The sequence below is a fragment of the Globicephala melas genome, chromosome 7, assembly GCF_963455315.2.
Source record: "Globicephala melas chromosome 7, mGloMel1.2, whole genome shotgun sequence".
Lineage (NCBI taxonomy): Eukaryota > Metazoa > Chordata > Mammalia > Artiodactyla > Delphinidae > Globicephala > Globicephala melas.
The window spans coordinates 42,817,311-42,840,646 of NC_083320.1; the positions used below are offsets into that span (position 1 = coordinate 42,817,311).

At 39.8% G+C, this 23,336-nt stretch overlaps 1 protein-coding gene across 4 annotated transcripts in view; it reads right to left on the reverse strand.

The window, feature by feature from the left end:
- Positions 1 to 23,336, reverse strand: part of MYO1B (myosin IB) — a 183,189-nt gene that overhangs the window by 38,702 nt on the left and 121,151 nt on the right. For all 4 annotated transcript variants that reach the window (XM_060302130.1, XM_060302128.1, XM_060302129.1 and 1 more), the window contains exons 8-14: positions 20,291 to 20,389; positions 18,717 to 18,820; positions 17,114 to 17,261; positions 16,722 to 16,840; positions 11,171 to 11,257; positions 10,452 to 10,517; positions 412 to 516 (exon numbers count right to left, since the gene is read on the reverse strand). In XM_060302130.1, the coding sequence (XP_060158113.1) occupies positions 412 to 516; positions 10,452 to 10,517; positions 11,171 to 11,257; positions 16,722 to 16,840; positions 17,114 to 17,261; positions 18,717 to 18,820; positions 20,291 to 20,389 (728 nt within the window). The remainder of the gene's footprint in view (positions 1 to 411; positions 517 to 10,451; positions 10,518 to 11,170; positions 11,258 to 16,721; positions 16,841 to 17,113; positions 17,262 to 18,716; positions 18,821 to 20,290; positions 20,390 to 23,336) is intronic.

Genomic DNA, 23,336 nt, shown 5'->3' on the forward strand with positions numbered 1-23,336 from the left:
TTTAGCAAAATGCATCTGAGATTCCTTCATGCCATTGTGTGTATCAGCTGTTTGCTCCTTCTTATTGCTGAGTACTAGAACCTTGTACGGATGCACCGCTGTTTTTTTGTCCATTCATCTCAGACTAGTTTTTTAACAGGGTATTATTTTACTTCACTCTACTTGAATCCAGTGAGACTCAAGTTGGTCAGCTGATGTTCACTGAGCACCTACTATGTGCTGAGCACTGTCCTGGGCACTAGCAGCAAAGAAAATCCCAGTTAGCTTAGATGTCATACCAAACAAATTTTTAAAAGGTACAATATGGCTAAACTTTGAAAAATCTGATTTTAGGGTCATGTTTGTACAGTCTTCTGAATCCAGAATTTGTATTATGAGTAAAGGAATACGTAAAATTTTTTTCAATATTACCTCCCGTATATATTCCTCCTGCTCTTCTTTAAGAGTCAACTCAATGAAGATTTGTTGCAGCTTTTCATTACAATAATTAATAATGAACTGCTCAAAGCTGTTGTCCTATATGGAGAAAAATGAAGACAGCCTTATAAAGCAAGCCACTGGCACTCCCATGACCATGCCACTCTAACATCTCACTCCACAAGAAACGCCACACACAGTCTTGCAGACTTAACTGCGGCCCAGCACACACCCAGAGGCTGGCACATCACAGGCACCCAAGAAACGATTCATGAGTCAAGTGAATGAATGAAGGATATACAAGTTACACACTATTTGGAGAATGAAGAATTTTAGTTGACAAATAAGCAGCCCACAAACGTGGTAAAAAAATGGGAAAGAAATACATTTCCCCCTAGAGGATCAGCAAAGAAACAGTGAGATTCATCATCTCTGTCACCCAAGTTCTCAATCTTCCATTCTCAACTCTGGAGCTCAAGAAAGTCTTTCTGACCTGACCTCTTACTCCCCTACCCAGGGTCAGATCCCTCATTCTGACACTTACATACCAGCACTTTTGAAAAATCATGCTATGTGTATACATGCGTGTACATGTGCATTCACATGTATTGATTAGTGTCATATTTATCTGTCTCTCTAGATTGCACATTTCTTAAGGGCAAGGGTTGACCATACATCTCTTGTTCACCAATGGAAGCCCATGCCTGCAGCACCTTGCACCTAGCAAGCACTCAGCATGTATTGGCTAACTACACGAATGAAGTGTCCACAAAATACAGACTCAAGGGAATCAGCACATCAAAATCATCTCCTAGCTAGAAACTCTCTCCTCTCAGAAGGGTCACACATTTATCACTCTTATGATTCTCAGCAGTGTCTTCTTCATATCAGAGTTATTGCCTGTGAAGATCTATGCCTACATCATTTCTGAACGATCTGCAGGGCTTAACGTATTGCTGTACATATTGAGGGCACAAATGCAGGTCTGTTGGATGAATATACTTCACCAAGAACCACACCATCCAAAAAGAGGTAGATCTAGCAATAAAACTTGTTATTTTCACCTCTCTCCCCCTCTCTGCAGAGAGAGGCGATGGTGGCAGTGGGAGTGAGAGATGGTGACCCCACCACTGATAAACCAGACTCTTTTCCCACTGAGGTGGCCAGTCCTGGCCTAACTGGCTATGAGGGTTCACCTGTAACGGCAGAAGCTTGCCACTCCCTGTGAATACAGAGCAGCTGCCTTCAAATCTTTCCATAAATGATGAAATCCAAAGTCAAAGACTTTTTTGAAAGTTGATCTTTCAAAATCAAGTTTGGTGCAACCAGGACAAATTGTAAAAGGATACCTAGGACGCAGCATCTCACCACATGCCTTCCTGGAAGGTGGCTGAGGATTTCTAATCACTAGTGAACTAATTAATCCGGGGAAATTTTAAACTCAAAACCATAAGTGACACATAAAATACATTATCACTGACTAATCTTTTAATGTTAAATGTAGTCGAAGATAAAAGTTTCTTTCTTTGTTTTAAATCCTGAAGGTTCTTACTTAAAAGGCACACATTTATCACCAAAACGTTCAACAAATATAGTCCTGGACACAAAGGTCATTCCCCAGTCCCCATTTTCATGTTACGTTTTAAAAACCATGTGTTCCAATCCTCAGAGCTTAACAATTTTGACCAGAGGCTGAAGTCAGTCTGATATAGATGCCTTATAATCAGTATAAGGCCATTTCTTTATGAGGAAGTCTGGCTTTCTCAGTTTGGTAAAATATATCCCTATATAGTGCTACTACCCCAAATTAAAACTTATAAATAAAATTAAAATTTTAGTGACTTATAGGAGATCTTTGGTTGTTTTTAGAAAACAAATTCATGGAGTAAATCCTTTCTGCTATTTAATAGGGCTGTGCCTATGGAGCTATTTAGACAAAATTATGCTAAATTTTCAAATGGCAACTAATGAGGAGAAGGGAGGGGAGAACAACTGGTGTCTCTGACACAGTCTATGGCTGTGAATAGCTGGAGGTACACTTCCAGAACGGGACTATGAAATACACACAAGCAGATTAGAAACCAGAGGCAAAGCTTCACAATTACAACACAACCTAAGGAGTAAGTCTGAGCTAAAGTAAATATCCTCTCAATTTTTATAAGTTCTTGTATGAATTCTGTATTTCATATCCACACACAGTTAATCAATGGTCATTTACTGCAAACTTCACACAGTTGGAGAAGCTATTAACACAGGAGCATGCAACAGACCGGCACTGCAAACAGTTCATACTTACTGCATTCTGGTGCACAAAGGGACAGATTACACAAAATGCAGTCAGTTCTCAATTTGCAATAAACTTCTAAAAGTAAACACTCATTGACAGTTATTCATCGGCGCAAATGACACATTTTATCATCCAGGCTGTATTTCTTTTTTTTTCTTTATTTTTTTGGCTGTGCCCCACAGCTTGTGGGATCTTAGTTCCTCGACCAGAGATTGAACCCAGACCCTCGGCAGTGAAAGTGTGGAGTCCTAACCGCTGGACCACCAGGGAATTCCCCAGGCTATATTTCTGACTTGCACAAAACTTTAGATCGAGATACGTGTCCCATCATCTCAAAAGACAGGAACACGATACCTACGTGTGGTATCTGAATTGGGGTTCTGCTAGGTGAGAGCTATTCAGGATAAAAAACAGTCTGACTGAAATAATATACCATATAACTCGCTGGAAGTCCTAAGGCTTCAGAATCAAATACTTCTAATGCTAAATTATCAGGAAAATAAAATGTGTCTGACACATCCACCCAAAGACTCAGGAACAAAGGCAGTTGGCAGGTCACCGAAAGAGTGAAGAGATTCAGCAAGATCCAGGGCATCCCCCTTTCTCACCACAGCGACCCACGCCTGTGCTGCATGAGCTGTATCCCCCCTTCAAACACAAAAGAGGGAAATGAGAGTGTTCTGAAGACAGCCTAAGAACAAAAACTTGACTCTCTGACCTGATCCTGCTGCTTAAAGAGCAAAAACCAAAATCAACAGCACAATCATTAAGGCCCAAACCAGCTGACTTCCCCACAGAAATACCTCAGTCTCTACTGCAAACCTACCTCACAGCCCCCAAATATGTCATGAATCGTCAGAGCGATTCATTATTGCTGAAAATGAAGGCAATCACATTTCCTCTGATTAACGTTTAAGTTGTTGATCGTGCCCAAATGTTTGGGAAATGAGACTTCACAAATCGTTAAAAATAAATTGCAAAAATTTATAATTTGCAGAAAATTAAGGAAATGTCTGGTGACAGTCCATAAACTGCAACCTGCACAGGTCCAATTTCTTCATTTATACAGGCATTAAATATCACGCGGTTTTCCCACTCCCCTTTATAAAACAGCTAAACTGGGTCTAGGAACCGTCACTTGAATATGAAGGCACCAAAGCAACTTGATATTTGGGTGCTTTTTTGGTTTGTCAAGAACTCTGTGGGTGGCAAGCAATCCCCGAGCCGGGCTCGCTCTTGCACACAGCAGTCCCATGAATCAAAGTCTCCAAAGGAGGGCTTCCCTGGTGGCGCAGTGGTTGAGAGTCTGCCTGCCAGTGCAGGGAACACGGGTTCATGCCCCGGTCCGGGAAGATCCCACAATGCCGCGGAGCGGCTGGGCCCGTAAGCCATGGCTGCTGAGCCTGCGCGTCCGGAGCCTGTGCTCCGCAACGGGAGAGGTCCGCGTACCGCAAAAAAAAAAAAAAAAAAGTCTCCAAAGGAGGAAGTAGGCAGGAGCTGAGTGCTCCCATGAATGACTCACCTCCTCTCCCTCCAGTCTGCTACCCATGCTCCATGCATGGAATTTTTCTCCATTGTCTAAAGAACATTTATCCCTCAAGACTGAGGGATAAACTCATACTCCCAATAAAGTTCATAACTAGTTTATACCCTTAAGTGTCAACCATGAGCTTTCCACTTGGAGTGATTTTGAAAGAGGGATCAAAAGTACTGGCCTGTTACCATATTCGTATATTCTCAGCAAAGAAGGCTAATGACATCTTACGCTCTTTAAGAGAGATATTTAAATCTTATACTCTTTAAAAATAATGTATATTGAAAGGAAGATGTAAAATAAAGGAGGCAGCTCCATCACCGCCATCATTAGGATGGTGGATGGGAAGGAATTTGCAGGTGAATATCATGTAGGAAACGGGTGGGGCGGGGTGTGGCAGTTCAAACACTAAGATCGTGACTTATTTCAGCAAAAAGTACTATTAATTACATATTTAACTGATGTTTCTCATAGCTCAACACTTTCGTCTGAGGTCAAATTTTGGATATAACAAGTTGGGTGGGGGGGTTCCATATTTTACATACAATGTAAAATACATAATATTTTATTTAATGTATTGTGTCTGTTGCATAATAAATGAAATGGTACATTTATCCAAAAGTTATAAAACTTTGTAACAGCACTGTTTCAGAGGAGGTGGGCTATATTACTGCTTTAAAATGTGCTGTTGGTCTTAGCAAAGATTTACTCGGTGGAAAGCCCTTGGGCAGTCCCCATTTATAATGCTGTTCCTACAGAAAAATACAGTGCAATTAACAATCCATTTTTAAAAATTCACAATTTCAAGAAATGGGCCCCAAAACAGGAACCACATTTTTTTTTTTTTTTTTTTAAGAAAGTAAACTTAAAAAAAATAATCCTCGGGCTTCCCTGGTGGCGCAGTGGTTGAGAGTCCGCCTGCCGATGCAGGGGACATGGGTTCGTGCCCCGGTCCGGGAAGATCCCATAGGCTGCGGAGCGGCTGGGCCCGTGAGCCATGGCCGCTGATCCTGCATGTCCGGAGCCTGTGCTCCGCAGCGGGAGAGGCCACAACAGTGAAAGGCCCACGTACCGCAAAAAAAAAAAAAAAAAAAAAAAAAAAAAATCCTCAAAATCAGAGAAAAACATTTAATATTAAATATTTTCCTTTTAAGACAGTCACAAAATTGAATGACTGGCTGAAGTTACAAAAAACTTTCCTTTAAATATGTAACATTTTTCTTCTAGGTACATACTCAATTATGGTCAATTTTAGAAAAATATCAATACCATTATAGTGCTCTTAAATATTTTTAAATAGCCTTTGATTTAAAAAGTTAAAGCAACAACACTGATGAACGAGCATATACATCTTATGAACCATATTAATTCTCACCATTTTCGTTCTAAAATCTACTTTAAATTGTCTCCTTTCTCTTCAACTACAAGTTCCCTAGCAAATAAAGGACAAAATTAAAGGCAAAAAACTGGAACAAAAAGTGTTGCCTGTAACTAGAATCAATTTTCTTTTAAAACAATATTTTAGAAAACGAATCCTATAATCATGAGACGAACCTACCAGTTGGTCTTACACTGACCCTTCCCCAACTAACAGATTGTTTTATTTGAAACAATCGTTGCACCTTGCCTATCACACCCTTACTGTATATGGCCACTTTCAACGAGGTTGTAAGGGCAAGATGAATAAGAGTGCCTGAATCCAAATAACTAGCATTTGGCCTGTACAAAACTAGCTCGATCATACGAAAAGTGAAATACTCAGCCACTGCTGTCCTGCTTTGGTCTACAGCACACTAATAGGTTTCCCCAGTAAACCACCTATCCATTCTAAGACCTATCAGATAAGTACTTAGAAAAAAGTTGAATCAGATTGCCCAACACCGTTTTGAATTTAATCTCATTTTTTAAAAGAATAGCACTTGTTATTTCATGGAGATGCTATAAATATTCCTCAGAGATCTAAGGCCATGTTTGCAGTTATAAGAATATCCAAACTGAATTGTGTAGAATTGGGAGTATCTGGATTATAATTCTCTGCCTTTGCAAAACTAGATATGTTCTACCAGGATTCATAGCTAGATTTTTCTCCTCAATGAACTTTAATTCACTTTCACCTTATTTTCGGTATCAATGTTCCACTCTAATCTGTTTTCCAAACTGACATCAGATTACACGCGGCCAGCAAGGCAGAGCTATTCACCCAGCTGGCACTGGAATGTTTTGCAGTCAAATGCATGTGTCATCATCCCATGGTTTAATGCATCAGTTTCCCTCTTCCGTTTAGAGAGAGACGAAAGTAAATGAAAGGTTTTCACCAGCTCAGCTGAAAAACGTTCTCATGGGAACTGTCAGTCGGGTCAAGAGGCAGAATTAGAAACATTCAAAAAAATTTCTTCTAGTGTCCTGTCCCATTTTTAAAGTGATGCCCAGGGCTCTCCAAAAGGCAGGATCTTAATTCCTGCAGTCAATTTTCGCTGAAGAAGAAAGGCAGAATTTTCTCTATGATCTATCAGTTTATTTTCACTTGAGTGGACAATATCATAGAAATTTTCATTTTTGCACTGATTTGAATACCTCCTCTTGAGTCACACTCTGAGCCCTTGCACTTCAGCTTATGGTACTTTTAAGTCCTTAATTATATGCATTCCTAATGTTCAACCCTACGAGCTTTGACATTTCCATGTGTTCCAATTTTGCTGAGAATCCAGGAAAATGTATGATAGCATCTGGGGTATTTATGTGAATAAATTAAAAGAAAAAAAACCTTTCTACTTCTGTATCAAAAACCAGGTAAAAGTATCTTAAAAGTGCCCAACCAAATCTCTACTCTGCCTTCCCCCCAAATAAGTTTATTTATAAAATAAATAATACATAAATAGATTATTGAAAATCAAGATGTTTGGAAGATTAACTGAGGAGGTTTAGACAGGAAAATGGAGAGAACAGTTAACTATCATGAAAAACAAATCCGAATTCTCGCAAGAAACTGGGGAAAAAGAACCCCAAAGCATTTATTGCATGGAGAAGGAAAACTAACTTCTAAAGATTTTATGGCCATCATAAGATTTGCTGTAGACATATGAATGGTTGGATTTGGCCTTGGCTGAAAGGTCTGCTTAAAAAGAGTAAAAATGTAACCTGCTTGGTTTTAGGAATATTACATATACACAGATTAGGTTTAGGTTAAGAATGAAGTGTGGGTGATGTAGGATGTTTTACAAGGGCATCTCATGCAGAGGTCAAACGGCAAGAACACCACATATGTTTGGAATTTACAGTTCACGCTGAAGATTCCCATTTACAAGAGCAGCTGGTCTCAACCTTGACGGCACACTGGAACTACCTGGGAGCTTTAAAATACCGCCGCTCTGGCTGCACATCCTGAGGTTCTGATTTATCGGTCTGGGGTGTGGCCCAGACAGCTGAATTTTCAAAAGTTCCCCAGGTGATTCCAACATGCAGCTAAGTTTGAGAAGTACTGAACTGGAGTGTATTCTTCTGAAGAAAGGAGGAAGACTGTTTAGAAACATAATGCAAGCATTTTCATGAAGTCCATAACTGTAACAAGGTTGAGAAAAATGGTGATATAACTTGCAGAAGGAAAGGATGTTCAGAAAGACACATTTGTAGAGAAACTTGAATTAACCATAAGTGAAAAATATTCCTGGATTGCTAAAGGGTGTTTCGCTTAGTGCAGGTTACAGGATGTTTCCACTTGGAACATCTAAATTCTGTTCTGATTAGGTCTGTAGCAAACACTTTTTAAAAGTAATCTAGTTTCCTGATTAGAGCTTCCTACCAAATAGGATGTGTCCTCAGCTAGCAACAGAACCACCATCTTAGGTCCAAGACCATAAGCTCCATGCAGGCAAGGAACATCTTTGCCTTGCTTACCACTGGCATCTGGCTCACAGTAGGCACTGAATAAATACTGGGGAAATGACTCCCTCACTTATACATGGTCAAATTGCTCATGAGGTTTAACTCAGTTCCCTGAGGGCTGTGCGTGTCTCTTTTCCCATGGCTAATTAGATCTTACTGGAAGATGAAGCCAAGCCAATGTCCCATCATGACCCATTATCCTATAAAAAAAGAAAAAGTTTCCGGGCTTCCCTGGTGGCGCAGTGGTTGAGAGTCCGCCTGCCGATGCAGGGGACACGGGTTCGTGCCCCGGTCCGGGAAGATCCCACATGCTGCGGAGCGGCTGGGCCCGTGAGCCATGGCCGCTGAGCCTGCGCGTCTGGAGCCTGTGCTCCACAATGGGAGAGGCCACAACAGTGAGAGGCCCGCGTACCGCAAAAAAAAAAAACAAAAAAAAAACGTTTCCATGTATTGTGACATGATATTAAGCACCTGCCCACTGACAAGGATCAACACATTTTTTTCTGGCAAAATAAAAATAAAATCAGTTTCTTTGATTTTAGAAATATCATTGAATACATCTCCCCCCCCCGCAACTTTCTAGTGAGATCTCTGCTTTTGCCCTATTCATGAAACACCTAAATAAAGATCAGCAATGTGCCAGGTAAGAAATCTCTTTCCCTGCCAACTGTAAAGAATGACTTTAGCATTTAGTGCCCATTTAGTGACAGTAACCTGAGGTCTTGCTAGAAAGAAACTAATTTTAGCACCATGACTTCTGAGTCTACTCCAGCAATCCTCCTAACTCACAAATCTCAAATTCTTCCTCTTACCAAGGGACTGGAAGCTTTCCTTTCCAGAGTCTGCTAAAGGGACACCAATATAAGCAGACATTGTGCTGAAGGGGAGTTTTCCAGGGCAGCCCGAAGCACACGTGTCCCGCACACTCTGCTACCAGCACACAGATGAACTCCGGGAAGGCTCCCCGTGCTGCCCAGGAGCTTAGAATGATGCCAAAGGTGCAGAAATAGGGAGCATCAGAGACTTAAAGCATTTGGTTTTTTTCCTTATTTCCAGATACCGGGAACCATGTGAGTTTGGGGAGAAAAGTGAGGAAAAGCCCTGTAGAAGACCTTTTATTATTTATCAAGGAGGTCTAAGCTTTAGATCCTGAGTCTGACATTTAGTAGCCATGTAACCTTGAGATAGTTACTTGACCTTCAAAGCCTCACTTCTTCTATAAAATAAAAATAATAATAGCAGCTAATTCATGAGACTGTGATGGCAATTAAATCAGACAACATACATAACACCACAATCCTTGCATATAGTCAGCCCTCAATAATTATTTACCACTAGCTATTAAATATGGGACATGATAAAGCAAGGCACAGGCGCTATCCCCAAAACAAATGTTCTAAGAAAAAGGCATTTACTAGAAAGGCCTGGCTGAGCTGCAGGAAATGGGCTGATGTTTTTTCTATGACTCTGTGAACCTGATAACTTGAAACATGTCAATCCTTTGGGTGGTCATTCTGGGTAGGGCCTGGTTGTTTAAAGGAATTCACAAATTACTTACGGGGAGAGTTAAGAAAGGAGAAGCCTGATCTACTCGTTATTTTCCTGAACCAAACTGAAGTACCACTGCTAAAAGTGAGAATAAGAGTTTTAAAAGCTCCTTAAAACGGCTTCTAAATGTCAGAGTTAGCAAGGGGGTGAACAGGAAATTCTAATATAAGTCTACAATGTTTAAATATTTAACTTGAAATAAGCATGGAGTCTTTTTTAAAATTTCATTATGAACCTCAGCAGAAATTTTTTTTCAAGCTTTGCAGCAGAACTCATAAGATCACAGTTGTATGACACCTGGATAAGACCCAACAAATCATCTAATACAGAACCTCTCTGCCTGAGTCCAACAGAGGTGAAGTGACCAGCTCTGGCCAGGCCATAAGCTCTGGTTCTCCCAACTCCTGGCTTTTTTCATGGCACCAGCCTACTTCACTTTCAAGCAACCTACAAATGAACAAATGACTACAGACATAATGTCCGTATACCTTGTTGGAAATTTCACAGTAAGAATTTTGAATCTGCATTCTAAAAGTCAAGTACTAATACAAGGAAGTCTTTTTAAATAGCCCTGTCTCCAAAATGCTGGATCTCAGCACTTAAAACACACACACACACACACACACACACACACACACTTTGTTACATCTTTACAAAAGTTATTTGTAGATTCAAACATTTAATTATATTAAATGTTGTCTATAGAATGCATGATTTAATCTCCAAACTGTTCTACATTAACAAAGATAATACCAAAAAAAAAAAAAAAAAAAAGCAGCTCACCTCAAAAATTTCGAAGCCATAAATGTCCAAAACACCCATGACCTTCTTTCTCACTTTTGTTTGTGCCTTAAAAATAGTTTCAAATTGAAGGGTTAACTTAAGCATGAAATATAACACTAAAAGCATACCAAGGAATATAGACATATATTACAAGTTAATTGTGTTTCAGACCTAGAAGAATATAATTTAGTTGTTTTTAAATGTATGAGAGAGGACGCTGGTATGGAATCTTCCAGAAATCTTAATAGATGACTTATTTAAAGAAGGCATGACTAAGGCCTTCTTTATTAGATGCTTAATTATAAAAAAGAGATCACTGAATCTTATAACAGGTAGGGTCTTTCAAAATCCCCTAGTCCAATACCCTCATTTACTGAAGAACATATTAGTAGCTAGAGAGGTGAAGTGACCTCTTCAGCCAAGTGTGTACAACTAGTTAGTAGATCAGTCACAACCAGGACCTGGGATGCTGTCTCTCACAGTTACTCTGTAAATACCATTAAACTATTCACCAGTGAGATTTCTTATAACACACACGGCAAAACAAAATAGGTAGAATCACTGACAAATTTCAATCCTAAACAAGGTAAATTCTTTTCAAGGAACAATCTCTGTAAGTGGTAATCAATTACCTGATTATAAAATTAAAGTATCTTTAATGTGTATACTCTGAATACCATTTATTATAACTGAGTTATTTGTTTATAGAGATTCAGTACCTTAATGCTTTCATTGATTCGATTTACCAACCATGAAAACAACCTGCTGTAGAGGTTTTTAGCCAGAGCATCACGGGCATAATAAGCCTATTAAAAAGAAAAAGAAAAACGCAATATCTGCAATTACCACAATGCTTAATTTCAATAAAATAATGAAGTTTTTAAAAAGATACTGAAAGCTCTTTTATTTCAAATTTCTTTTCAAGAGCGTTTTTATTGTACTGTGGATGAACAGTCAAGCCATTAAGAAAATTGGGCAAATTGTTTATACCCAGTTATTATACTTTTCCACATCCCAGGAAATTAATTTTAAATATTGCAAAAGCTTTCACCACAAAGATATTAATCTCAATGTTATGGAACAGAGAAAAATCACAGGCAATTTAGAAGTCCAACAACAGGGGCAGAGTAAAATAAATAAAGAAGCACCTATTGGGCGGGAAGTTACACAGTCACCACAGAATGATAGTTATAAAAATTAGATAATGAAATGAAAAAAATCCTTGTTATGTTTTGTGACAATAAAAAATTATATATTTATTATAATAACAACTATTTTCTTTAAGCTACTACATGTAGGAAACTCAAAAGGATATACATTAAAATGGTTTTGACTGATGGGACCTGTAAATATTTTTCATCATTCAATCTTCTGAGCATTCAAAAAAAATCTTTTGTAATAAGCAGTAAAACAATACATTGTTGGATAATACTTTGTATAATAAAAATAAAGTCCTTTTACTTGCTTATCTATTTGTTTGAAGGCTGTTCATAGCTACTTGACAAAGAAGAGGTAGAAGACATATATGTCTCTCTGACCTTGACTTAGAGTGCAAAGGCTGGAGAAAAGTTGGGTTTGGTCAGGAGAACCTAATAGCCCTTAAACATATTGGGTGCCGAGGGTGTGCAGGAAGTACTAATTATATGTCTGAAACCAGTGCTCCGGGGGAGGCCTGGAGATGGGCGGCAGCAGCCTGAGAAGTAACGGGCCCCAGGGGAGGAAAGAAGAGGTTTTGCTGCTGTCTTCAACACTGGACATATGTGTGTGTTTCATTGCTTATAAGTAGAAAGTTGGGCATTACAGTTAAAGTAAACCATTATATTTTTATTTTATAAAGAACACAATTTACTGGATTATGTGAAAATTCTTTCTCTGCAATTCTTCCTAAATGAAGTGTAACAATTTAAAAAACAGATTCACTCCCTGTTGCAGGCAATGTACTGCAGCTGGAAAGAGAGTACCTTTTCCCTTCATCTGATACTTCCGTGCTAATCCCAAACCTTGCTCGCTAAGTCTCAGGCAGCTACTCCAATGAAGGTTAGAAAATCCACCCAGAAGTTGGTAAAAAATAGAGCCTGACTGTCCAATGCTAAACATGGACATGGAGGGGGGTGGGAGGGTGGGTAAATAATTCCACAGCAGAAAATGTATGTAAAATGCTGACACAAAGAAAGAAGCCTTAATTAAGATGGATATCTTTTCTCCAATACCCTTTCTTCTAGTTTTTATTTTCTTGAAATAGAAAATTTAAGTGCCTAGAGCAGTACCTGGCACATAGTAAGTCTACAGGTATGCTTATAATTATGATTTTTGAAGTATCCTCATTCTCTACTACTGCCTCATGAGCCTAAATAATTCTTTCTTAATCCTTTCCCTTTTCTTCTTGTAAATTCAAGTTATCTCCAAACACTACTTATTTGTAAACAGACCCTATTTCATCATCACGTCATCCAGCCTTCTTACTTGTGTGCTATCTGCTTCCAACAAACCACCATTTCAGTATGCAACTGAACTAACAGTGACCACTTATTCTGGTAAATGGCTTTATAATTTTTAAAGTGTATCCACAGACAATATTAATCTTCCTTGCTTTCCTTCAAATACTTATTCCAGAAGTCTCAAATTCAGATGCTTTCAGGGACTGAACAACAGAAATGAACGGGAAATAGTGGGATCTTTGGGGGCTGGAGACTGCATTTCAGGTTAAAGGCACTCAAATTCAAAATTTAAAAAGCAAGCTAACAACAAAACAGAAAAAACAAAAAACTACCCTTTCCTCAAATATTCATCAAATAAAATATGCCTATTGAGCTACATCTGGCTGCAGGGGCTGTCACTTGGCTACCTGTAACTTCTTGAGTCTGATTCGTGCCACCTCATCTCCACAATAATATCCTCCAAAGTAAGGGCAGGAAGGGTTACTCCCATTTAAGGATCACGGACAAGGTGCGTAGAAATGAGGGAAGACACCGAGGATGCTGACTTGCCATCTCAGATTCTAAGCACAAATGAAAAGACTGAGTTTCTGCAGCTGATGAAGCTCTTAGAGAAAGATCCCAGGTGGAATTGCTTCCGTGATGACCACTCTCAGGCAAGCCCAGGTCAGTATGGTAACTGGAGACACGGAGATGCACACATGTGGGGTCCGCCCTCCGGGAGCTTACAGCAGAATGCGGGAGGTCAAACCAAGCAGTCAAACAATCAAAGGGCAGGTTCCAAGGGAGTTTGCAGGAGAAAAAGGAGTTCAGAGAAGGAAGACTCTGGGGCCTATGTGATCAAGGAAGGCTTTCTGGATGAGGTGCAATTAAAGGACCATTTAGACAGCAGAAGGAATTAGCAATGACATGAGCAGCACGGGGGATAAGCAAAGGGTTAGGGCTAGGTAAAATAAGGTAACAATAAGCATGGCATTTAGAGAACCAGCAGGGAATCAACTGAGAAAAGTCATTTTGGGTCAGATGACAGAGGACCTTGGAAGCCAAGGAGGGAGTATGTGGTAGAAGCTGAATAGTAACTCTGCCTGGAGTTTCTGTTATTTCAATATTAGTCATTCTATCTGGGGAAAGATCTAAATGCCTTGAGGAAAATGAGGCATGGGGCAATAAAGATGATAATGGGGCCCAAGAATTGAAGCTATGAGGAAAAGTTAATAGAACAAATCACATCTCGTAGAATCAAAATCTTCTAGGCAATAAGATCGGTAGAAACAAATACTCTGAACCCTACATTAAAAAAAAAAACTTGAAAAAGGAGCTGAATAATCAAAGATCTGAAGCCAAACTCTTTTATGCCAAAGGTTAAAAGAATGTGGAAAAGTTTTACCGAGTGATGCAAGGTGACTCAAGCTTACCAAAGTAAGAGGCACCTGGGCCTGGTTTCTGTAGAGGATGATTAAAAAGCAAGAGTAAAACACACAATAAAAACAGACAAAAATATATCCATGTACATATCCCATATATATCCACATATATTCCATATATGTATGAAATATTCCTAAAGGGCCTCTTAGATGTTTTCTCATCGCATCACTATGTACTTCACAATCTCCACTCTGGCTACTGAAATGTTCTCAAAATGTGACTTCTGGATGGACCACCATGGCAGCAGCATCACCTCTGAACTTGTCAGAAATGCCAGTTCTTCGGGCCTACCACAAACCTACTGAACCAAACACTCTGGGGGTATGGCCTGCAAACCGTGTTTAAGAAACCCTCCAGGTGATTCCGATGCACCCTCAAGTTTGAGAACCACTGCTGCAGACGCGCCACTTGGACACCAAACGTAACCTTTCCAGCCACGTTGCTTTGAATCCTCTTCACATATCTAAAGCCATAGCCAAGCCTGATCAACCCTTTTCCTGATATGTACTCCAAACCTGGCTCCTCTCACTGTTTTCTTTTTGAAATGCTGTTTCACCCATTCTTTATACATCTAAATCTTTCAAAGTCTGGCTCAGAAACTATTTTCTGCGAAAGTCCTTTTTAATCCCTTACGTCCCTACTAACAGTCTACGGGGGGGCTTGTGCCGTGCAGGCTCTCAACAAACTTTCCTTGATGAGGTAAGTGACTCACCATCTGACTTTGAGTGAGTGAGGGGGACGGGGACAGACGTGACGGCAGTAGTAGTAACTTAGAAAGAAGGACACATGACAGTTATAGCTAGAAACTTTATGTATACATCAAACTAACATATGCATAAAGGTACAGTATTTCCATAACCCAAATCCCTCACCTAAAACAAGAAATCAAAGTTGAAAGAAAGTTAAAGGTGTGTAGGCATTCTTGGGTTACTAGGAAAGACTAGGCCAGAGCAGTAGAGAGGAAGATTAAACCCAATCTACTGTCTTAAGCTTAAGGCTACTTGCAAGGAGGATGAGAATACAGTTGGACAAAATAGGCCTGAGTGGGAAAAGTCCGGAATTAGTCATTTAATTCTAGGCCAGATGAGCACTGACTGGTGGGACAATGTCTAAACCATAGAACAAAGGGTTTACACTGAAAGGGTCTCCACAAGCTCCTAGGTATACATGCATGCATGTATACACCTGTTCATCCATTTTGAACCAAAGGAGAGAAGACACAAGCAACTCAGATTTGTGTCTTAGAAAGATTTCATTGGCCTAAGTGTGGAGGCTGGAGGGGGAACAGTCAGAAAGGCAGCGAAGCCAGTTTGGCCTCTTGACCACAGCCAGCTTCCCCCACTGCCTTCTGCAAATCAGTAAGTGGCAATTCCATTTTCCTAGTTGCTTGGGCCAAAAATGTTGAGGGTCATCCTTGACTCTTCTCTTTCTTTCATATCACACATATCAAGGCATCAGCAAGTCCTGTTGTCTCCACTTTCAAAACATATCCAGAGGTGACCACTTCTTGTTCCACTGCCACCACCTGGTTCAAAAGCCACCATCATCTCTGGGTTAGCACACAACTGTGTGCTCCCCTGTGCTATGAATGTCTGTGTCCTCTCACCCCCAAACCCATATTGCTGAAGCCCTACTCCCTAATGCAGTGGTATTTGGAGGTGGGGCCTTTAGATTTAGATTAGATTAGATTTAGATGTGGTCATGAGGGTGAAGTCCCCATGATGGGACTGGTACCCTTATAAAGGGATGAAGACATCAAAGCTCACTTGCTTGCTCTCTCTCTCTGCCATGTGAGGACACAGTAAGAAGGGAGCTGTCTGTAAATCAAGAAGACGGCCCTTACCAAGAATTCGACCCTGTTGGCACCCTGATCCCAGGCATCTAGCCTCCAGAACTGAGAGAAATAAATGTTTTTTGCTTAAGCCACCCAGTCTACGGTACGCTGTTATAGCAGCCAAAGTGACTAAGATGCCCGTCTGTCCCCTACACTCTGCTCTCTACGTTGCAGCCAGAATGACTCCTTAAAATACAATGCAGATCATACCACCCATGCTCAAAACTCTCCAGCCACTTCTCAGCTCCCTCGACTTCTCTGCCCCCAACACTATGGATGTCCCTTGCTCTGCTCTACTGTTTTCTCTTTGCCGCCTGCACTTACCACCTGCTAGCTTGCTATATACATTTATTTATTAGGTCTACTGCTTTGGCTCCTTCTGCCAAAATTTTAAGCTCCATATGGGCAGGGATCTTTATCTGTTTAGGTTACCCTGTGTCCCTAGTGCCTAGAACGATGCCTAGAAAACAGCATGACAGTTAAGATAATAATCTAAAAAATAAAATTTTTGTTTCCACTTATATAAAAATACCACAGACTTTAAAAACTCCCTTCCAGACATTATGTTTCACCCACCTGAGCCACGTTCAGTGTAGTTGAAACTTTCTCTTGCTTGGCCTCAACTGTTCGGAAACTGAAGGCTCGCTCTAGGACTGACTGGTCAATGCCGGTCAGCTCGCAAATTTCTTTTAACTCTGTTGTGCGGGAATGGACAAACAGTGACTGCATATCTGCTGTTCATAATCACTTTCAAGGCTTACACTGTTCTTTCTAAATCGTTTTCAAACCCAACAGTGTAAAATATATAAATCAAAAGACTTCAGACTGAGCTGTAATTATGTTTCTGCTCGATTTCACTAGAAAGCCTTTTCAACTCAGTGAAAAGCAAGTTTTACTTTCTATATTAAAAACTGGGCAGAAGTTCAAAGCCAGTTTTGCTAAACAGGGTCTGTCCTCTGCTGACTTACCATTTTTATCTTTGATCTTGCTTTCATCTAAGCCATTCACTCGTGATTCGGGCTTGAACTCGATGTTCCCCAGCTTCAACACCGCGGCCACCACCTCCAACACGGACTCAACTTCGTGGTCCATGAAACCCACAATCTGCATGGCATTCTGGGGAGGGGGGGAAAGCACCTGTTTTCTTTCTGTAGCTCTTTATTATTTTTTAAAAATAAATCATACAACAGATTCGGCTCTGAAAAAAAACAAAAATAACAACAACAACAAAAAGACAAAGTGTCCTGGAATAAACTTTCCAAAAGACAAACCTATTAAGAGACCTGAAATAGCACCAATGTGGGGCTCTATCTTGTTCAGTGGCTTCAAGCTCTGATTCAAGGAGCCCTGGGGTACTTCACGGGCTGTGGCAAAGGGGGCATGTAAAGAGGAAGACAGAGGGAGAGAAGGCTGAGAGCTGAGCCCTGGGTTCCCACTCTGACTCCAAACAAACAGCTTTCATGACCCCCTACAAAAAAAAACCTCTTCGTTTATTTTACGTACGAGAAAAACTGTAGTTTGCAAAGGTGAAGTGCCTGATTCCACAAACTATGGATAACACAGAACAGTCGTCCAGTCATAAATTTTTATTGAGTGCCAATGATTTGCCAGGCAAAGCAGTTATGGAACTGGTCCTGAACTCAAGTCTTAAAATCATGTCCAGGAGTCAACAGGTTTCCGTAAGAGAATGTTGAGACAATTTTAAAAAATGATACTCTTAAGAAATGCTTTCTTGTTAAGAATAGCCCAGCTTGCTCGCTTCCTTATTTACTTTATCTCTCTGTGTCTCTCTATCTACCTACCTATCTGTCTATCTAACTATTTACAGTGACTAGGTTACATAGTAATGGGAGTGCTGTAAGATTTTTTGTTCTAGAAAATGTCAAACGTATATAAAAGTCTAAAGAGCAGGAAAAGAACCCCATGTTATTTTCACTCACCCCCAAAGATGAACCGATTCCAGTCTTATTTTACCTATAATCTAACCTATCCCCCCCATCACCACTATCACAGCTCTCTCATTTAGAAGTAAATAACAGTTATCAGATCACGTCCTATAGAAGTAATTTTCCAAGTGTCTCATAAACATAGAATGTAGAGTATAATTTAAAATAATTTCTTTTCTAATGAACACAAATGCTAATTATTCTGGTTTATGCATGATTTTTTGAAAACTGTATATAAACATGACTTTCTGTCTGAAAAACAGATTTGACTTAACATGACTGTAGGACAGGTTTACATGTGGAATTTAACTACTGAGTTTGGCTATAAAGACATTTGGAATTTCAGTACAATACTAAAAGTTAAACCCCAAGATAATATAATAAGAAAGCTCCTTTTGACAAACAGTAAAACTGCGTGCTCCAGTAAAGCATGGCCCTCTCGATACTACAGGATTTTTGAGCTAATAAAAAATCAAACTAATAAAAATAAAACAAATTCTTCTATAATTCTAAAACCTCAGGGAGCATGAGTTATACATCAAAGAAAACTCAGAATTATTACCAATTCTGATTGAGCAATATAGTGTTACCCATTTTAAAGAGTAATAAGAGGGTTACATCTTACCCTAACGGTTCTGAAATTTGCTGCGTCGTCCACTCCATTAACTTTGGCAGAGTCCAGACTCAGGTAATTGTATCTGCTGAAATCCCGCTCAAGTTTAAGCTTATCTATTGAATCACACATACAAGTTTATAAGGTACTTCAACCAATCTAATCATCTTCAATATCTCATCCCCTTAACGCTTCAGATAAAAAGATTTCACACTATGCATTCAAGCAATAGAACAAAAATTGATACCCAAAGATCAGTATTTTTCTAAAATCACCTTTATCACCATTGTACATATTTCAAACTCTGCTTGTTTTTACATGTATTCTTATCGAGACAGGTTCTTTCCAAACTTTGATAATATAAAGTATCTTCAACGTACTATTTCCTTATAACGTACGATGTCTGCCCAGGGATTCCCCCACTGCTGGACGTTTGGATTTTCTCCAGTTTATAATAACAAATAAAGGACAGTGATAAATGTCTTCACACAGAATGTTTCTTTGGATTCTTTTGAATTATTTCATTGGGTATATTCCAAAAAGTGGTGCACCTGGGCGGTAGGCTCTGATCATTTTATGACTTATTCTGCTTTGCCAATTAGTCCCCCCAGGAAGAAGTCCTCACTTTGAAGTGACACCCACAAGCTCTAAGCAGATCAGTGCCTGACAACTCTGCCAGCTTTATCCTCTTTAATAACTTTTGCTAATACATGTGTGGTGAACACTTCAGTGCTGTTTCAATTTACATTTGTCAATAATTAGTAAGGATGATTTTTTCCCCCCCAGTGTGTTGACTTTCCATAGCTCTTCTTGTTTGAACTACTTGCTCAAAACTTTTCATCACTTAGCTATTGCCTATCCTGATGGACTTATATTAATTCTCTAAAATATACATAGGTCAGACTTTGATCTCTTGTATCAGTTGCAAATGTCTTCCCACTATTTTTAAATCGTCACTGAGCAATTTGTTCTTATAGAATTGTATTCATCTACTACTCCCTGCTAATTTTTTCTCCCCAACTGGACTAATTATATTCTTCCGTTTTATTTTTTAAATTGATGATGAGACCCTCCCTCAACTTTTAGCTCTTTTAGCAAACCATCTGAGACATGTCCCAGTACCTGGTGAGGTACTCTGGGGACAGATATCAAACAAAGACTGCAAGGTGGCAGAAGCCAACACATCTTGTTCTTCCCTTCAGCCAGAATCATGGGAAAATTTTAAGAAGAAGAAAAGTGTATGGAATGCTTCTGCTTTGGAAAATGTTGCAAGAGTAAAAATTAAAACATAGAAACAGGGACTGGGGCTTCCCCAGTGGCACAGTGGTTAAGAATCCGCCTGCCAATGCAGGGGAGATGGGTTCGAGCCCTGGTCCAGGAAGATCCCACATGCTGTGGAGCAACTAAGCCCGTGAGCCACAACTACTGAGCCCGCACACCTAGAGCCCATGCTCTGCAACAAGAGAAGCCACCACAATGAGGAGACTGCACAGCGCAACAAAGACCCAATGCAGCCAAAAATAAATAAAATAAAATAAAATTCTTAAAAAAAAAAAGAAAAAAGAAAAAAAGAAACAGGGACTTACTGAGGAGCTCTTCAGAGGCACCAGAAAGCAGCTGATAGAACACGTGGAAGTTTCTTTCACCTCTTGGCTGCTTAACAACACGAGATTTCTCTAAAAGATCTAGAGAGAAAAAGAATCAAATTCATAGTACAGTAGTAGTTTCACTTTCAAATACACCATGCTTCTTTCTTTTCCCCCTCACTTTCTTTTTCATTTTCTGTTTTGCATTAATAAAATAATAACAGAAGCTACATTTTCAGTTCTACTTTCAGGAAGAAGCACAGCTCTAACTAAAAGCACCAAATTAAACAAACCAGGTTCTTTCTGAACCATAGTGAATATGCAAAATAAGTTTAACAATACATTCGACAAGCTGATTAAAGACAATACAGCTTTTATAATAATATTCTCTTGATTTTATACATGATGACATTAAGTTCTTCAATATGTAGTATTACAAATCTAAGCAAGGAAATGCAGCCATTCAGTTAAGAATTCACTTGAGTTATAATGATAACAAGTTAACATTTTTGATATCTTATTTTATGCTAAGTGCTTTATAGACATTATTTCATTGAATCCTCCCCACCATTTTTGTAAGGTATGATTTTACAGATGAAAAAACTAACAGTCCAAGGGTTTAAGATGGATTTGAAATCAGGCTCTCTGACCCAAGTGCAGACCCCACCATATCCACATGCCCTGCTACCTGACATAAGTGAACCAGACTTTCTTGATCTCTTGCAGTCTTAAAGAATGAAAGGTGGTTCTCATTTAATGGAATCTGGAGTTATTTGACAGTATACGTTCATTGATTCCAGATGATCTTTCATCCTGTAAATCTGATGCCTTATCAAGTTTTCAAGCTTTCAGGAAGGGGAGGAAGGAAGGAGAAAGGAAGGGATGAATCCATCAATCAAGTGAACCAGAAAGGTGCCGCTGTGGCAGCAACAGGGGGTGGCAACGTACAATGGCAGAGAATATTTCTGCCTGGAGTCCTGTTTAGCACTGACCAGTGATATAAAAGAGGGTCTGGATTCTGTGAGCAAAGGCCAGATTAGTTATAAAATTATGAATCAGTGATCCTATCATTGAGCACTAATTTGATTTCCCATCAGATTGAAATCTAAACATAATTCAGAAAATGAGTAAGGGAGTGAACGATGTGCAATTTCACAGAGACTTGTCCTTGAACTTCTTAAGCTGTATTTCTGGAATCTACACTAGCACGTAAGGAGGAGTCTAGGTAGAGTTAAGGAGTGTAGATTTGATGAATGAGAAGCCCTAGGGTGCTCCAAACACACAAGGCCATTTGTAAGAATGAAGAGATGTGTTGTAAGGACACATAAAATAAACTTGACAGGAAGAGAACAAAAATATGTAAACACAAAAATTATTAGGAACGGGATGCTGCAGAGTTTTCATTTTCATCTCCAGCTCTAACTTGACCTGGACGACTGCCAATGCCCTCAAATCATACATGGAGAATAATGAAGACTTCATATTTAGCCAAAAAAAGAAAAGGATTGTGTAATAGTCATCATCTCTAAGGACTAAACGTTTCAATCAACTTATAAATACTGACATCCAGGGCAGAAGACAGAATAAACAGGTAAGGATAAAAGTGCAGTATGATTGCACTTATCATGGACCAAGCTCCTTTGGGGTCCTAAGAGTACCAGCACAGTTTTAGAAGAAAGACCTCCCAGCGCATGGGCAGAGTCTTCATTGAGAAGCTATTCCTTACAGGAAATTCCTCGAGCCTAGAAGAAAGTAACTCGACTACATGAAAAACATAAGCAAATGCTTCCGTTTACTTTATCCATTCCCGCACAAATTCCTTCAATCAACTCACTGCTCACCCACTATGTGCCAGCACTACCTGGGAATGAGCCCGGCACTGACTGCAAACCTGAAGACCTTCTTCCTCTTGACCTACAACTGTCACACATACGTGCTCTTGATTACACCCACCACCCAAACCACGAGCAGTGGCACTGTCCAAGGTGGGCTGGCAACACCTTTAAGAGAGAGCAGGAGATGGGGGTGAGAAAAGAGAATGACCATGTGTCTTTCACCTGTCCTTTCACCTGTCACCAAACCCCAGGCTCCCCCCATAGCACCAAGAATCCCGCCATGCCTCACCAGCCTCACCTCACAGGGGCACCTTAATGATGATGACAAACAACTGTTCTGTGGCACTCACCCAGTCACACTCCACAAGCAAACTGTGGTATTTCAAGACATGAAATCACACCTTCAGAGCACCTGACAGGGCCGCACTGTGCAACAGCAACATGGCCAGCCTTACGTTTGGCACTTTTTGAACAAATGCTCACACACAATGGAGAGTTTAGAAAGAGCAATGGCTATAAGATTCAGCAGATAACAGTCACCAAGTTAAAGGATAATATTCACAGTCACCAGGTTAAAGAATAATATTCGCCTGTGCAGGGTGGAAGGGAATGTTGGCCAATGTACTCCTTGCACCACACATGCTGATATGATCAGTGATCACTATCATGGTCAAATCTGAAACATAATACAACGTGCGTTTAAAAGGAACAGTGCAGGAGGGGAAGTGCAAGGGAACTTTGACTGACCTTCCGCTCTGCATTCAGTACTTTTCATTTGTTACCATATTCAACCCTGAACACCTCCTCTGAGGTTGGTTTTATAATCCCCATTTTGTAGATGAGAAAACGAGGCTCACATCACATTGTTACTAAGCAACAAAGCCAGAATGCAAAGCTTTAGGAGACTAAGGTATCATGCTATGCTCTTTATAATTTTCCAGCAAAAAGAATGCTAAATCCACAAACACTTGCAAAGGCTGAGGCTGTTCTTTACATAAAATATATGACTTCACCTAAGCAACTCAATCACAAAATGAGGAACCTTTTATTACAAAGCAGTTGAGGGTTTTCCCACCTAAAATGCTTTGTTGATTACCCCAGAGCCTCCTATTTCTTTATGACTTTTCTTGTAAGTTACAAGCTTCTAGGCAGAACAGTAATCAGGGAAAATGTTTGCTCCCAAATAATTTACTAGTGCTTAAAACCATTCC